At 44.7% G+C, this 17,131-nt stretch overlaps 1 protein-coding gene across 1 annotated transcript; it reads left to right on the top strand.

Moving 5' to 3' along the window:
* The first annotated feature begins 6 nt into the window (after positions 1-6).
* Positions 7-10,114, top strand: jmjd6 (jumonji domain containing 6, arginine demethylase and lysine hydroxylase). Its single transcript, XM_075454441.1, has 6 exons — positions 7-380; positions 3,700-4,088; positions 4,932-5,218; positions 6,205-6,340; positions 7,471-7,606; positions 8,411-10,114. Exons 1-6 carry the CDS (start codon positions 252-254, stop codon positions 8,540-8,542), a joined length of 1,209 nt encoding a protein of 402 aa, XP_075310556.1. The 5' UTR covers positions 7-251; the 3' UTR covers positions 8,543-10,114.
* Positions 10,115-17,131: the final 7,017 nt, after the last annotated feature.

Here is a 17,131-nt window from a genome sequence, read left to right as displayed (position 1 = left end):
GTAATCAGTTGCAAAAGCATTATGTGAACCGCTGTCAGCTAGCTAGCTGCCCCTGCTAGCTTTGTTCCAAACTTTACAGACCAGTCAGGGTTTTAAACTTATTTCACATTAGCAGCTGTGAGTTTTTAGGCCCTCAACATATCACCCGCTGTGGCGTTTTTTGTCAGATAATTTAAGTTTTGTGCTGTACGTAAAGCGCAGCTAACCAGGTTAGCTCGATAGCTTAGCTAGCTGCTCACACGGGAGGAGGAATGAACCATAAAAGTAAGAAGAGGATTAAAGAGGCGAAACGGAGCGCCAGACCCGAGCTGAAGGACTCATTAGACTGGATAAAACACGGTTATCATGACACTTTCGATCTGTCTCCTCGCACCGTAAAGGTAAACTGTCAACATAGCCGAGAAGCTAAGCTAAGCTAGCTCATGGAAGAAGTGCAGCTTGTCACGTACACACACAATGCAGGAGCCGGTGTCGCAACACATTCTGTTACCTGTTACACCCCGAGAATTCAGTTTAACACTCGGTCTACCAGAATTCTGCAACTACTAGAATGACTACTATGGTCATTATCTGTATATAATTTGGATTATCATTAATAAATTGGTGGAATAGGTCAAAAACACATCAGGACACTAAATGAAAACTATAATGATTGAGTGTTATATTTATTTAAGTGACACAACATAACTTCTCTGCAATTACATATGCAAGCTCGAACTGCAACCATTTTCTCTGTGAAATAAAATCAAAAGTATCCTGCTTTCAAAATAGGTTGGTGTCATCATTAGACCTTAACCCATAAGAACCCACTGTGACACAGGTGTCACACGCCCTTTAAATGTTCTGGAAAATTCCATAAAAACTTTATCCTTGATTTCAACTCATGAATTGCCAGAGTTACCCTTACTTAACATCCTGGTGGGTCATGTGACAGGTCATGTGAATTAGTCTTCCCATAATAACACTTCCCAGATGTCTGTGTGCCAGGTTAGCACTACGGGCAGAGCTAGGCAAATTTAAATGGCTTGTTTTTGGTTGCTAAAGGAAAGATTTAAAACCATTTAACACCCATTGACACAAGGGAGTGTTATTTTGAGAAATGTCAGAAATGTGTTCTATATAGTCTGTTTACTCGGTTTTATGTCTCCCATAATTTCCCTTGATGGAGAAATTATCCAGCTTCTTAACGCCCAATGTGACATATGTGTCACATTACAGATCTCTGACAGTGGGGGGTGGTATTTTGAAAGAAACGTGGTCTATTTAGTCTGTGTTATGACCCCCTTAATTTTCATTGAAGTAGAAATGGGTCTGGGTTCTTATGGGTTAAAGGGACAGTTCGCCTCTTCTGACATGAAGCTGTGTAACATCCCATATCAGCAGCATCATTTCTGAACATCTTCTTACCCCCTGCTGCGTCCTGTGAGCAGAGTTCCAGCCTCGTTTTGGTGTTGATGAAGGTAGTCCGGCTAGTTGGCTGGGGCTAGAAAAATAAAGCATCTTGCTTCTCAGAACAATATGCGTTCACCAGAGTAATACATTTGCATCACAAAATGGTTCTCCAGGAAAAAGTCAGACCTCACATCGCTTGGCGCTATTTTTGCCTCCCTTGATATCAATGCGTCCAGCCACCTAGCGACAGCCGCGCCTGTTACGGTGTTTGCTGCTCGGAAGCAGGGGACTGCTCGGTCTGCACTTCGGTCTGCACGGTTTACATTGGACGCATAGATATCAAGGGAGGCAAAAATAGCGTATAATCCTGTCTAAAACCCACAAAGAGCTTCTAGATTATTCATTTCTGGTGGCATAAAACAGTTTAATCATTTCATTTATATTAATTGTTCCATAATTAGTCATTAGATTATATCTTATATTCCTTTTTTAAGCTTTAAAATTAATCTTATTTACTTTTTCTTGATGTTGAATAACATATAATTCTTATTATTGTCTGTTTTTTTTCCTACTTTTAGACGTGATAACATTAATTGTTTTGGGATTAGGATTTTTTTTTAACTGAATTTCTTATATTAATTTGACTCTTTTGGTAACTGAAAGCAGTTTTAAACGTAAATGTACAAAAAAGTTGAAACTATGAAGCTGTTTATCACAGATGCAGCTAAAGAAATGGGAACAAATGATGTGTCTCTGTGACAGGCTGCTGGGAACAAAGTGCCTAAAGATCCAGTTTAAAACGGCTTCTTTGCTAAATTGGACACAACACTGGTTCATCCCTTGAGTTAGGAGCCTTTTTCCTGCCTGAATGGTTCATAGCTCAGAGTTAAGTGGCTGAACAAATAAAAAACACTGTCCTCTGAAGATGCTCAGGTACAAGGACTGGACTGAAGATGAGTGAAGAAGCAGAAAATGTCCAAAGAGAAACTTTGAGAGAGCTTCAGGAAGCTGCAGAACTGCTGATCAGGACATTTTAAAGATTCCAGGAAGTCTGAGAGAAATCGTGTTATTTCCATATTTTAGGGTTCAGAAGGTGTTGAGCATGGCTTATATATTCCTTATACACATACATATATATGAGGTAAATTCCTTCCTTTCTCACAGCTTTTAACATATTTTACAGAACAGGTAAATGAGATCTGTATGGCTGAGTTATGAGAACTCAAAAATAGGGCAGTTTTTGGCATTTTGGGACTTGTTAAGTGCTTTTCAATCGATTTTTCCCATTGAATTTTGCACCTCTACTAGTCCCAAAATTCATAAGACAAGTCTGATGAAGACATTTATGTCATTTTTATCAAGGTCCTGTTTTAAATACAGCTTTTATGGCATTTAAAAAATGGCCTCGGTAAGTGCTTTTCAATGCATTTTCCCATTGCATTGTGGGTATTTTCAAGCTTCCCCTCACTATCAGTTTAAAGGAGAAACGCAGATCAGATTTATAACATGAAGCTGTTATAACAGGGCAGCCATCTTGGCTCTGCCCTCATCAGCAGTCTTTGAACAGAGCAGGCTAACAAGGCGTTGCCCCGGTAACAGGAGCAGGTGCGGCTCGTCTGTGTCTCTGACATGTACGCTCACTATGGCTTCTTAAAATTGCACTATAATTTTGACTGCGCTCGACTGTCTAGAACAAATGGTCGCTGTTCGAAAGGTAAAAGTTTTAAAATAATTTTTCACCTGAATTTGATGATTTCAGGCGTTTATAATGGGCGGAATGTCAGCTGGAGGGCGGAATCTCTGCACTCAAGAGGCGATCTGTGATAAATCTGTGACGCAGAGCTCAATGAGTGTGACTTTGTGTGAAAGAGGACAAAAATACATTTAGAAGTAAAATTTGTCCCGATCGGGCAGATATTTTGGACATGAGAGACATTTGTTCGAGGAATTGGTGCAGTATCAATTTTTGAGAGAGACACCTCAGCTGAGATGTAGTCTTCCTAAAACGTAAACTGCCGTTGTGTCAAATATACAGCTTTTATGGCATTTTCAAAATGGTACTTGTAATCTGTACTTGCTTTTCAATCGATTTTTCCCTTTTCAATCGATTTTCCCATTGAATTTTAGCTGATCAGGACAGTTTGTGGGTCTGATTCTGGTTCTAAACCAGCTGTTTCCTGTTTGGGATTTTTTTTCTCTCCCATGAAAACAAACCAAAAAAAGTTTAAAATGTCCTGATCCGAACCAGCTTTACGTGACTCAGGCTGCAGGATGAAAACTGAACTAAAAGTGTGTGTTGTGTTTCAGGACAACGTGGAGCGCGTGGACACCCTCCGTCTCAGCCCCGAAGAGTTCATCCAGCGCTTCGAGCGGCCCTACAAACCCGTGGTCCTGCTCAACTGCCAGGAAACCTGGCCCGCCCGGGAGAAATGGACCATGGAGCGCCTCAAACGCAAGTACCGCAACCAGAAGTTCAAATGTGGCGAGGACAACGACGGCTACTCCGTGAAGATGAAGATGAAGTATTACATGGAGTACCTGGAGTCCACCAAGGACGACAGCCCGCTCTACATCTTCGACAGCAGCTACGGTGAACACGCCAAGCGGCGCAAGCTGCTGGAGGACTACCAGGTGCCCGTGTTCTTCAGGGACGACCTGTTCCAGTTCGCCGGGGAGAAGCGCCGGCCGCCGTACAGGTGCGCCCGCCGTCTCCAGGGCTGTGTTCGAAACTGCATACTGCATACTACATACTACCATACTGCATACTACATACTGCATACTACATACTACCATACTACATACTGCATACTACATACTAACATACTACCATACTACCATACCGCATACTACATACTACTTTCTACATACTTCCATACTACATACTACATACTTCCATACTACATACTCATTGATCAGACAGTATGCAGAGCGTTTACCCACAATGCATTTCGCTCCTGCCCGAGCCGAAATCAGCCGGCCTGAAGCTGATTTCCCTTAAGCTCTAAACTCTGTAAACTTTAGCAACATTTGAAACGTTTTCAGGAGAGAAAGTAGTCGTTTAGATCCCCAACGTGTTGAAAACCTGACAAAATACCGGCTGTTTACAATTTTGTTCCCACGAATTCGGCGCTACTAAAGCTAGCCGCAGTGAGCTAACGCACTTCCTGTTATTTTCACAAAATAAAATACCCGTTGCCTTTTGTCATAGGGAAAGCCATTACCATACAATTGGTGCTTTTGTTTTGAAAACAGGAAGTGAACCTACCCTCGTTGTAGCTAGCTTGAAACTGCCGTTTTGACAGGAAATGACGATCGGCGACGTCACGTTACGTTGCATCTTGGGTAGTTTGAGTATGAGTAGTAACCTCATGATGCATACCCAACATTTCAGAGAATCTAGTATGCATCCGGGAACTTCCCGCTTAGTAGGAGAAGTAGGAGAAGTATGCGGTTTGGAACACAGCCCAGCTCTCACACGGGTCAGAACCAACATGGCCGACTGTCAGTGAGTCACCTGTTTCATGTCGACCCCCCCGCAGGTGGTTCGTGATGGGCCCGTCCCGCTCCGGCACCGGCATCCACATCGACCCGCTGGGCACCAGCGCCTGGAACGCGCTGGTTCAGGGCCACAAGCGGTGGTGTCTGTTCCCCACCAACACGCCGCGGGAGCTGATCAAAGTGACCCGGGAGGACGGCGGCAACCAGCAGGACGAGGCCATCACCTGGTTCACGGTGGTGTACCCGCGCACGCAGCAGCCCAGCTGGCCCGCCGAGTTCAGGCCGCTGGAGATCCTGCAGGGGCCCGGAGAGACGGTGTTCGTGCCAGGTCAGTCCACCTGCCCTCCATGGGTGTCAATTGGCTCCAGGGGAAAATGTAAATGTTTGTTTTAATTTTTTACTTAAAAAAAAAACAAAACAATTTATGGAATTAATCTGTGTCCATTTGTATTGATTATTCTATTATTTAATACATATAAATGAACTACAAATGAAATTCTGAACAACACAATCAATTGATCTAAGTATCATCTTATCATCTTCCCTTTTGAAATGTGGTATCTCCCAGCCCCCCCCCCCCTCCCACGAGATGACGGAGCCTGGAGGTCGAAGCTGATGTTATTAGCTGGATTTGTTGTTTGCTAATTAATGTAAAATATGAAAAGAAAGCAAAAAACTTTAGATTTATCTATCACCAAAAAAAGGGCAGGTGATGATGGGTCCAATGTTGCGGCGGAGGAAGGAGGACCAGGTAGTGAAGGCTGTTAACGAGGCTGTCCACTTCAGCACCTCCGCCGCTAATGCTAATGTTAATGCTAACAGGGAGATGGAGACGAGTCCATTGTTATGTTAGCCGGGTGTGAGTGAGACTGCATTTGCACACAGATAAGCTACATAGCAGACTTTTGTGGTGATTATTGTATATTTATTGATTGATACTGTAGTCATGTGACTTCAGTGACGTTGCCAAACCTTAGCTTTGGCTGAATTGACGCCGCTGCTGTCCTCACCTCCACATCCCGGGCTGAACTGCCACAGATCCATAGGGAATCCATGTTGAAGCTCTCCTTTATTGATCCCTGACGTGAACAGATTGATTAGTGAAACAATGAACCAGCAGAAATCTCTACGTGTTCAGTCCGCACTGACAAAAGTTAAAGGTCACCAATGTGACCTTTACTCGGTGCCAACAGAGCTGATGGTGAGGTCGGATTAACCCTGTGGCTCAGTTCCAGGACTTAGACCCGACAGGCTGTGGGCGCCACAGGAGGCTGCTGGGTCAGCTCCATTAACCAGCTGTGTGTTCGTCCTCAGGTGGATGGTGGCACGTCGTCCTCAACCTGGACACGACCATCGCCATCACTCAGAACTTCGCCAGCACCACAAACTTTCCCATCGTGTGGCACAAAACTGTCCGAGGACGACCCAAACTCTCCAGGAAGTGGTATCGGTAAGTTTACACCTGATGAAGTAAACACAGACACGATGAAGCTGTTCCTGCAGTCAGACCAACAACCTTCCAGCTCTCCTACAGATACAGATAGTTCCTGTTAGCGTTAGCTGCTGCTAAAGGAGAAAATAACTCCTTAGAAGCTGGTGTACGTCACCTTCGTTAGCTAAGCTGTTAGCGTTAGCTGCTGCTAAAGGAACAGCAATAACTCCTTAGAAGCTGGTGTACGTCACCTTCGTTAGCTAAGCTGTTAGCATTAGCTGCTGCTAAAGGAACAGCAATAACTCCTTAGAAGCTGGTGTACGTCACCTTCATTAGCTAAGCTGTTAGCGTTAGCTGCTGCTAAAGGAACAGCAATAACTCCTTAGAAGCTGGTGTACGTCACCTTCATTAGCTAAGCTGTTAGCGTTAGCTGCTGCTAAAGGAACAGCAATAACTCCTTAGAAGCTGGTGTACGTCACCTTCATTAGCTAAGCTGTTAGCGTTAGCTGCTGCTAAAGGAACAGCAATAACTCCTTAGAAGCTGGTGTACGTCACCTTCATTAGCTAAGCTGTTAGCGTTAGCTGCTGCTAAAGGAACAGCAATAACTCCTTAGAAGCTGGTGTACGTCACCTTCATTAGCTAAGCTGTTAGCGTTAGCTGCTTCTAAAGGAACAGCAATAACTCCTTAGTTGGTGTACGTCACCTTCGTTAGCTAAGCTGTTAGCGTTAGCTGCTGCTAAAGGAACAGCAATAACTCCTTAGAAGCTGGTGTACGTCATCTTCGTTAGCTAAGCTGTTAGCGTTAGCTGCTGCTAAAGGAACAGCAATAACTCCTTAGAAGCTGGTGTACGTCATCTTCGTTAGCTAAGCTGTTAGCGTTAGCTGCTGCTAAAGGAACAGCAATAACTTCTTAGAAGCTGGTGTACGTCATCTTCATTAGCTAAGCTGTTAGCGTTAGCTGCTGCTAAAGGAACAGCAATAACTCCTTAGAAGCTGGTGTACGTCACCTTCATTAGCTAAGCTGTTAGCGTTAGCTGCTGCTAAAGGAACAGCAATAACTCCTTAGAAGCTGGTGTACGTCACCTTCATTAGCTGTTAGCATTAGCTGCTTCAGGTGAGGTAAACCCGGCTGGATTTGTGCTTTCAGCGTCCTGAAGCAGGAGCGGCCGGACCTGGCGGTGCTGGCGGACAAAGTGGACCTGCAGGAGTCGACGGGCATCGCCTCGGACAGCTCCAGTGACTCTTCATCCTCCTCCTCCAGCTCGTCCGACTCGGACTCTGACGTATGTGCTGAAACACGCGTCTCCTTCTGCTCCTTCCTGTTCGTGTTTGTCTTGTTTCAAACGGACGGCGTTCCCACGTTGTCCAAAGTGCTCGGTTTGATTCGGTTCTCCGGGAATGTTCCGGCTGTGTTCTCGCACTAACTGACACTGTTGATGCCAGGGCTGCAACTCATGAGTATTTAGGGGCCGAGTGTCTGATCAGGAACCTTTTACAATAAAAACTGTTAAAAAGAGAAAAACTGACCTGATGAACCAGCTTTCAGCCTCAGTGAAATGACCAAAAACCTCCTGATACTGATACCAGGACTAAAGAACAGCAGCTGTTAGCTTATTCAGCTGTGCTAACATCTGTTAGCTTTCTAGCTAACATCCAGCTGTGTTAGCATCTGTTGTCTTTCTTGCTAAGATCCATTTGTGATATAATCTGTTAGCTTCCTGGCTAACATCCAGCTGTGTTAGCATCTGTTAGCTTCTCTCCTTCCATAAATTGTATTTTAATGCAGCTGAAATCCTGATAAAGCCTCTTACTTCCTGTTTTATTGTCTGTTATCAGCACAGTGACTCAGTTTAACCAGCAGATGTTACAGATGCTACATGGTCTGATAAAATGAGCCGTTTTTATTCTGGTTGAACTCTGATGGGACTCAGAAACACATGAAGCTTCCAGGCTGAAGCTGCTCTGATGGGGTGAAACACAGCAGAGGGATTCCCCTGAGAGACCTGGTTCCTGGGCAGATGTTACAGATGTGTGTCTGATTGGGTTCTTTAGACGTGGTTCTGACCAGCTTCTGTTCTCCCCCTCAGGCCGGCTCGGGCTCCGAGGCCGACGCCATGTCTCACCGCAGGAAGAAGCGGCGCACCTGCAACATGACGGCCAACGGAGACACGACCAGCCAGGACGACTGCGTCAGCAAGGAGAGGAGCTCGTCCCGGTGACCCCAGCCTGACCCCAGCCTGACCCCGGCCTCCACCCGGTGACCCCGGCCTCCACCCGGTGACCCCAGCCTCCACCCGGCCTCCACCCGGCCTCCTTCCTCTGAGACGGATCCTGTAAACATCTGAGCTCGTCTGGCCTCGGAGATAAGATGGCTGCCACTGAGAGGCGAGCTGTAGATAAGGAGGAGGGTCCCCCCGGGAGCGGGCCGCCACCACTGTGCTTTTCATCTCTGATCTATAGGTCCGTCGCCTCCGTCAGGGGGCGGGGCTTCTTTCTGAGGGGGGCTTCTACCTTTAACTGAACGGGTTCAGGGCTCCGGCTTCGTTTTTTTATGTGATTTAATTCTCTGGGCTGAGGGTTCAGGACATTTTTAAAGGGTTTTCTTATTGTGCTGCGTTCAAGGCCACTGGGAGCTCGGACCGCCGGCCTCAGAGGCTGCTGGGAAGTAGTTTTTTTATGAATAAAACTCGGCCGGTTTTGGACCAAGTTGATGTGAAAGGTCACCTGACAGATGTTGTGATGTTTTCCTCCCGTCTGAGCTCTGCTGTCGTAGAGCAGCCAGCGTGTCCCTGAACGCAGCTTTGAAGGGACTCCTCTGACCTCTGGTTTCACGGTGAAGCGGCGGTAACAAGAAGCAGAAAAAAGGCTTAAAAGTCCTAAAAACATTCTTAATTTCCTCCTTTTTTTAAACGTAGACTGACTCGTTGCTCGCCGTGTCGCTCGCTGACCCAACGAGTTTGTTGGGGACTATTTTCAGCGGCGCATTGATCCGGCTCGGGACTCTTACTTTCCGCCGCCGCTGCACAAAAAGCTGTGAAGCTCAGATGTCGGGGGGGGGGGGTCCAGCTCCAGACGGCGTGCGCCATCACTCCCCGCCTTTTTGAGCTACACACTCCCCAGCATTAAGCCCCGCCCCCGGACGGCCTCCTCTCTGCTTCAGTCGAACAGAACTGGCCGTGAAACGCCTCTCAGTGTGACTCAGGCTCCGCCTCCTGGGGGGAAACGTGCCGATGATGGCGACGGGTTCTCCGGCGGTGACGGTAGCTGCTGATGCTCAGAATGCTTCGTGCCAAACGTCTCCAGGGAAACCGTCTCCGGGGGAAACCGTCTCCGGGGGAAACCGTCTCCGGGGGCCGATTGAAACGCCGCGGCGTCGGTCCAAACGTCCCGTTGCTGCTCTCAGAGGCAGCGAAACTAAACGTGTCTCTGACTGAACTCCTGAATCTGCTGCCTCATCACGTTCAGTCGGTCTTTAGATGTTTTCTTTGAACTCCAGCTTTCAGATGATCGATTCTTGGTTGGAATCGAAGGTGAAACTCTCGGTTTGAGCGGCTGGAGTCGAAGCTTCTTCATCCAGAATCCTGTAAAGCCAGTCTGTGAGTTCCTCTTAAAGTGCCTAAAATGTGTTTTTATCTGTTCTGAGGATGGAGAGGCGCTCAGTGCCTTGGCCTGAAGGCCTCTGTCCCAGCTCCGTCAGCTCCGTCAGCTGAAGGGGAAACATCGGTGACGCTCTGACGGACTCTGATCTCACTTTCTTTCTGTTGCTTAATAAAAACTTTTCTATGATCAAACACGTCGTCTGATCAGTTCTTTCACCTCAACCTGATACAATTATTAACATCCCTGCAGAAGTCAAGTATCCAGTTATTGCTATGGGCAATGTGGGCGACCGCCCAGGGCGATATCTCTGGCTGTGTTTCGAAACTGCCCACTACTCCTACTACTCCTACTAACTTTAACTTTTTTTTAAGTTCCCGGATGCATACTAGATTCTCCTAAATGTTGGGTATGCATCATGAGGTTACTACTCATACTCAAACTACCCAAGATGCAACGTAACGTGACGTCGCCGATCGTCATTTCCTGTCAAAACGGCAGTTTCAAGCTAGCTGCAACGAGGGTAGGTTCACTTCCTGTTTTCAAAACAAAAGCACCAATTGTATGGTAATGGCTTTCCCTGTGATAAAAGGCAACGGGTGTTTTATTTTGTGAAAATAACAGGAAGTGCGTTGCTCACTGCGGCTAGCTTTAGTAGCGCCGAATTCGTGGGAACAAACTTGTAAACAGCCGGTATTTTGTCAGGTTTTCAACACGTTGGGGATCTAAACGACTACTTTCTCACCTGAAAATGTTTCAGGTGTTGCTAAAGTTTACAGAGTTTAGAGCTTAAGAGAAATCAGCTTCAGGCCGGCTGATTTCAGCTCGGGCAGGAGCGCAATGCATTGTGGGTAAACGCTCTGCATACTGTCTGATCGATGAGTATGCAGTAGGCGGTTTCGAACACAGCCCAAGTGATCGCCAGTTTTCTATACTACCGCTCATTTCCATGTCAGGTTAGTGGCGTCTCATTGTCATTGATTCCACCCCCCCCCCCATGTCTTAAGAGTAACCTGGGCAAGTTTGAAGCTATTACCATTAAATCTGTAGGAGGAGTTCGATCAAATGCGAGGTGTGGAAAAAACAAGACGTTTTCAACCACCAGCAGGTGGCGCTATAGGTGGATGTCACTATTTTATATGTCCACATTCAGACTGAGTTCAAAATGGCCGCCTTCCTGTGTACGTGGGACCATGGCAGCATGAGACTTTTTTGTGCGTCTGGGCATGATGAATGAGTGTACCGAATTTCGTCATCCCACGCGACACTAACCCCAATGCGGGGGCCATTTTTAAGCACCGTAGGGGGCGCTACAGAGTCAACGAGCGACTCCCAAAAATATAAAGTTTAGATTTTTTTAATGTCATCGACTGGCAGGTGGCGCTCGCACAATTTCATTAGTTTTTGAGCACCTTTTACAAAGAATAATAAGAAAGAAAGAATAACTCCTACAGATACAATAGGGAGCGAGCAGTTTATAGGCCCTCCAGAAAAACGCGATTTTGCGATCGCTGATTTTATTGCAAAATCAGCAAAATACCGCTGATTTATGCGGGGGTCAATATTTTTCAAAAAAGCCGCATATTCACCTCAATAATCACATTTTCCACGCAAAACATGCGAAATATTCAGGATTCGCTTCATTTCAAAATCTCCGCACTTTTCTGCATAAAGTTGGGGAGAGAAAAAAATGTCGAAAATTAACGAGAGACAAAATGAAAAAAGCTAATCGATCTCACCTACCGACGCACATTACTGCCAAACACCGGGCAAAGCAGCACCCCGATGTCTTGCACGAAAGCGGGGGGAAACTATTCTGCACCCCGTGCAACTGTGTGTTGGAGCATAAAAGAAAATCGTCGGTGACGTGCCACTTTACCAGCGCGAAACATTTGAAAATGCTTTCTGCAGCTGCGGAAAGGAAAGCCAGACAGCTGACGTTCACCGAGGCATCAACCTCCAAAACCATTGCGAGGGCTACCAGAAACGAGGTGAGTAGCGTACAAGCTTGAAATTGGCCAAATAAAGAATAAATGAAACAGAATGAGACAGAGAAGTGTGTGCGTGTGTGTGTGTGTGTATTGTGAAACTGCTTTTGTTAAAATAAAAAAACCTTCTGTGAAGTAACTTGGTTCCAGGTTGCTTGTTTATCATAGGAGGTCTTTAAAATGACTCTTTTTCATTCAGTAGCAGCATATTTTGCAACTTTTTGCATAATTCGCAAGTTTCCGCAACTTCTCGCAATTTCACGGCATAAAATCAATAAAAAACCCGCATATTCAATCGCAAAATCCAGGATTTAGCCCGCGTTTTTCTGGAGGGTCTAAGTTTAGTCCCTAATACTGTGGAGTCATCATGGATCATCATCATGGTGAAAGACCAAAGAAGCCATCAGGTGCCCAGTTTAGAAAGAGAAGAAGAGAAGAAGAGGAGAAACGGGCAGAAGATAAAGGGATGCAGATTTCTATCAGTGACGTAGGCTATAGGCTATCTGTTAGCCTCTTGCTAACATGTTGCTATTAGCCACGACTGTGTTTGATTTTTAGTTTTACTGAACTAGAATTAGAATTGAGGCATCATGTCATGCAGCTGATTTCACCCAAAGGCAACCTGGTCTGGTTTGTGTTTGCAACACAACAAGAAGTCCTGACTGTGGATTATTTTTATTGCTATGAGCTATATGCTAACTTAAATAACTTCTAACATTAGCATGGCATTTTGTAAGCTACATGTGGCATCTTTTTCTACTTTTTTGTATTTAACTGATAACTGGAGGGGTGTCAGTCCACCTCCTTGTCACGGCTGAGGTGCCCTTGAGCAAGGCACCGTACCCCCATGCTCCCCGGGCGCTTTCATGGCTGCCCACCGCTCCAGGCTGGCATCTGTCTCTGAGTGTGTGACCCTGTGTGTGTGTCAACAGGTACCAATCTACCTTCGGGTATCAATAAAGTCAACTTAACTTAACTTAAGATTGTATATAATAAAATAATACAAATAATATAATGTGTTGTTGTGTTGGTAAGTCTTTTTTTTTTGGGGGGGGGGCACGGGATGGTTCGCCCTGGGCGTAAATCCAGGACTGCCTCTAGAAGCATCGGCTGTTTCCTCGTCAATAAATCTTCCATCAAGTGTGTTTTTTGTCCCATAAGCACTTAATTCTCCTGCTTTTTACTTTATTTCTCTCATAAAAAGGTGTAAAGGTGTATTTTAAAGCCCTAATCAGGACCAGATGGTGCATATCCTGAGGGTTCACTCTCTTTTTCACGGGTGTATTTATCATATATTGAGTTCTGTTTGCATCATCTTCAGATCTGGGCTAAAAACCTGCTTATTTAGGATGGCTTTTAATACCCAGTAGTATGATGACACTTTTATCTTATTTTATCTTATTTATTTTGGTTGTATTTTATTGCTTTCACTGTTCTTTTATTGTTTTTATTTGTTCTTACTTCTTCTTCTCTTTATTTATCACCTGCTGTAACGCACTTTGGTACACCGTAAGGATCGTCTGTAAAGGGCAGTAGAAATAAAGTACACCTACATCATCTAATTAATACCCCCATCTTTGTGTGATCGCTGCCGTTCCTCCGCTGGGACGGGGTTCACTTACATATATGTTGTTTAGCACGTCCCGTATTTTCACACCTTTAAACCTGAGAAGAAGAACACGTTCTTCAGGAGTCGTTTCTATTTTTAACAAGCTATCACTTTAATCTTCTCCAGCCGCCGTCCACGCCTCGAATCACTCAAATTAGGAAGCAGAAATATTCTCTCCTGCTGCGTTTCACGGGGAATCCTTCAGTCTGTTGAACCTCAGACGGGAAAATAAATCAAATACCAACTTTATCTGGTTTAAAACTGCTGTTGGAAAATGTGTTTGTTTAAAGGTTTGGAAAGCCCAAAAGCTCATAATTCACTTTCACCTGGCGGACTCTATTTAACGGCCGCTGGCGTCTCGTGAGCTCCAGCTTCAGCCAATAAACTGAAGGTTTAACGGGAGAACTTATTGATCGGGAAGCTTTGCTGTTCAGTTTGTTTGCTGGTTTTATTCTTTGTCCTTAAACATAATTTCTAAATGCCTTTACATCTGGTTTGTATGGCCTCTTTTTCACAAGGTCCTGTAGTTATAAGCAGTTATAAGTAAGTTATAAGCAGTTATAAGTAAGTTATAAGTAGTTATAAGTAAGTAATAAGCAGTTATAAGTAAGTTATAAGTAGTTATAAGTGAGTAATAAGTAGTTACTAGAAAATTTCTGAAGAAATTTAGAAGGGGCCTGCCAAAGTGTGCGTATCGCTCAACCAATCACGGCTGCTCAGGAATGGTTCGCAAGGCCTAAAGAAAAAGCATTCAATCCTAAACGGCATCAAAGCCGTTCAAATTTAAAATTTTAAAGCGGCGAAATGTCCCTTTAAAGAGGGGAACTGTCCCTTTAAAGCGGCGAACTGTCCCTTTAAAGCGGCGAACTGTCCCTTTAAAGCGGCGAACTGTCCCTTTAAATCGGCAAAGGACTGGCTGGGCCACTAATAGTCTTGTTTCTATGGTAACATTTAACTGACAGTTAAGCTGCCCCAGCTGCTGCTACACTAATTATATGAGACTCAGGCTTCTCAGAGCCAAAAAACCTCTACGAACAGATGCTTCCCATTCGGAAACCGTAAGAGCTACGGAAAAAATTCTTGCAGAATGAGCGAGGGACGCCTTTGGACTTCAATATTCCCGCGTTTCAGATCTGTAACACATTCACAGTGAAAGCACGGATGAGAGAAAGAAGGGCTGCAGCAGCTGCTGAGATTCTGAGAATTGGATGAATTAAAATGGGGATTTGAGGTCTTTGAGCCCCGACATCACTTTGCTCTGAGGGGCTCTGAGAGCAAACGGTCAGCCCTAGAGGAAATATGAAAACATTTTATGAATCCCAACATGCGCGCCTATATTATGACAGTACATAATGGCATTGGAGCAATATTTGTAGGCGTGAGGGCGATTCGAAAATGAATCTGAGGTCAGAACTCTTGCTCTTCACACTCTAATGAAATGGCAGTTGTGCTCTAAAAATTCAAATTTTCAGATTTTGGCCAAAACTTTGGGTCGCTTGGAGGCATGCTGTGGGAAATCCGTAGCAGGTATCGACATGGCGTCTTCACTTCTGAGCACAGCACGGACGTATCTACAAACTGACATTTGAATGGCGTTTCTAGGTTAATGCATGATGACACAGTAACTGCTCAAAATTTAGGGTTTTTTATGATTTTTCCAGGTCATCCCCCTGTTTATTCCTAGGGGGGCTGTTTTTTGCTTATTACGTCGCCATGGTAACTCCAATCTTCAATAAAAGTAATAGCCCGCGAAAACTCATTGAGCCGGTCGTTTTGATATATATATTGTTGGGATGTGCGGGGCCCATAGGGCCCGCATTAATGTGGACGGAAGAATAAATATATAAATCTATAAATAAAGAGACACGTTTTCAATGGTAAATCCCATAGACTTTTGCCAACGGAATAGTAATAGATGCCTTGCCATGCATTTGCATGGAGGCACTGCATAGCATTGCTCTCCTATGCAATGCTATGGCAGGCCCCAATAAGTAAGTTATAAGCAGTTATAAGTGGTTATAATCAGTTATAAGTAGTTATAAGAAGTTATTAGTAGTTACAAGCAGTTATAAGTAAGTTATAAGTAAGTTATCAGCAGGTATAAGTAGTTATAAGTAGTTATAAGTAAGTTATTAGTAGTTACAAGCAGTTATAAGTAAGTTATAAGTAAGTTATCAGCAGGTATAAGTAGTTATAAATGGGTGTTATTATCCAAATGGGCCAACTTGGATCAGTTTTTATATGTTTGATAATCACCAGGACTGTCCAGGCGGTTCGGTTCGATTGGTGGGGGACGCCCGGCTTCATTTGGTTCGGTCCACTTTGCACTTTGGACCGAACCACCTGCAGTCCCAGCAGGTACTGCCTGAAATCAGCTTTGACCAGGTGGGTAAAAAGTAGGGATGTCCCTATCCGATCACGTGGTTTCTGACTTGATCGGTATCGGACGTTTCATCCTCATCAGGGATCAGATATATAGCCTATATATATACATGTATATTTATTCTCATTTTTTTTATTTTATCAGAACTATAATATTTCAAAACTAATTGTAAAAAATAACAGCTTAGTATTTCCTGTTATGTGGTGGTACAGAGTCAGACCGTTTTACCCTCAGACACATCGAGGAGGCACGAAGTGATACTCGGTTGTGATGGAAACACAACCAAACCGAGCCGTGCCGAGCTAGTGGAAATGCGTCAATAGACTGACGCTGCCTGTTGGAGCTGACCTATCAGCGCGGCCGCCATCTTGGATGGGTCTCCAATGCCCCCACAATGCATTTATTTCGACTGAGGAAGGTGTTTATCCCCAACTAAAATAATCATAACCCCGAATATTTATGTCTCTGGTCTCAACTCTACACAGAAACAAGACGTGACGTCACTTTGCTGCCGTAAAGCAAAGCAGAACACTTGTATCACTGCCTGCTGTGCAGAGCGAGCAGCAAACAGCGTAACAGGCGCGGCTGTCGGCAGGCGGCAGCAGGCAGTGATACGAAGGGAGAGAAAATAGATCCAAGTGATCGTGAGGTCTGACTTTTTAGCAAATGTATTACTCTGTTGAACGCATATTGTTTTGAGAAGCAAAACGCTTTATTTTTTAAACCCCAGCCAACTAGCCGGACTACCTTCATCAACACCAAAACGAGGCTGGAACTCTGCTCACAGGACGCAGCAGGGGGTAAGAAGATGTTCAGAAATGATGCTGCTGATATGGGATGTTACACAGCTTCATGTCAGAAGAGGCGAACTGTCCCTTTAACGTTTAATCGCTGAGGCTGACGGTTATTAGACACCAACAAGTGTTTAATCAGACTTTTCTAACAGCAGGTGATGCTTGTTATAGTGTTTAATAATCTGTGAATTATGATCCTTTTGGGTTTCCATATAGGGAAACTTATCTTTGACATAGTTTCTTGTTTTTGTTTTTTTAAATAAAAGTTAAAAACTTAAAGTCTCTTTTTGTGTTTTTCTTGTTTTTTAAGATAAATTCCAAATTTCTCCACATCTGGTTTCAGGATCTGCTTTGACATCTGCTTTGTGTGCGCGCGTGTGTGCGCGTAGATGTGGGTGCGTGTGTTTGCGCGCGCGTTCCCGCTGTCAGCTGTTGAG

Source organism: Odontesthes bonariensis, chromosome 21, assembly GCF_027942865.1.
Source record: "Odontesthes bonariensis isolate fOdoBon6 chromosome 21, fOdoBon6.hap1, whole genome shotgun sequence".
NCBI classification, from domain to species: Eukaryota; Metazoa; Chordata; class Actinopteri; order Atheriniformes; family Atherinopsidae; genus Odontesthes; species Odontesthes bonariensis.
This window is presented reverse-complemented; position numbering and strand designations above follow the sequence as displayed.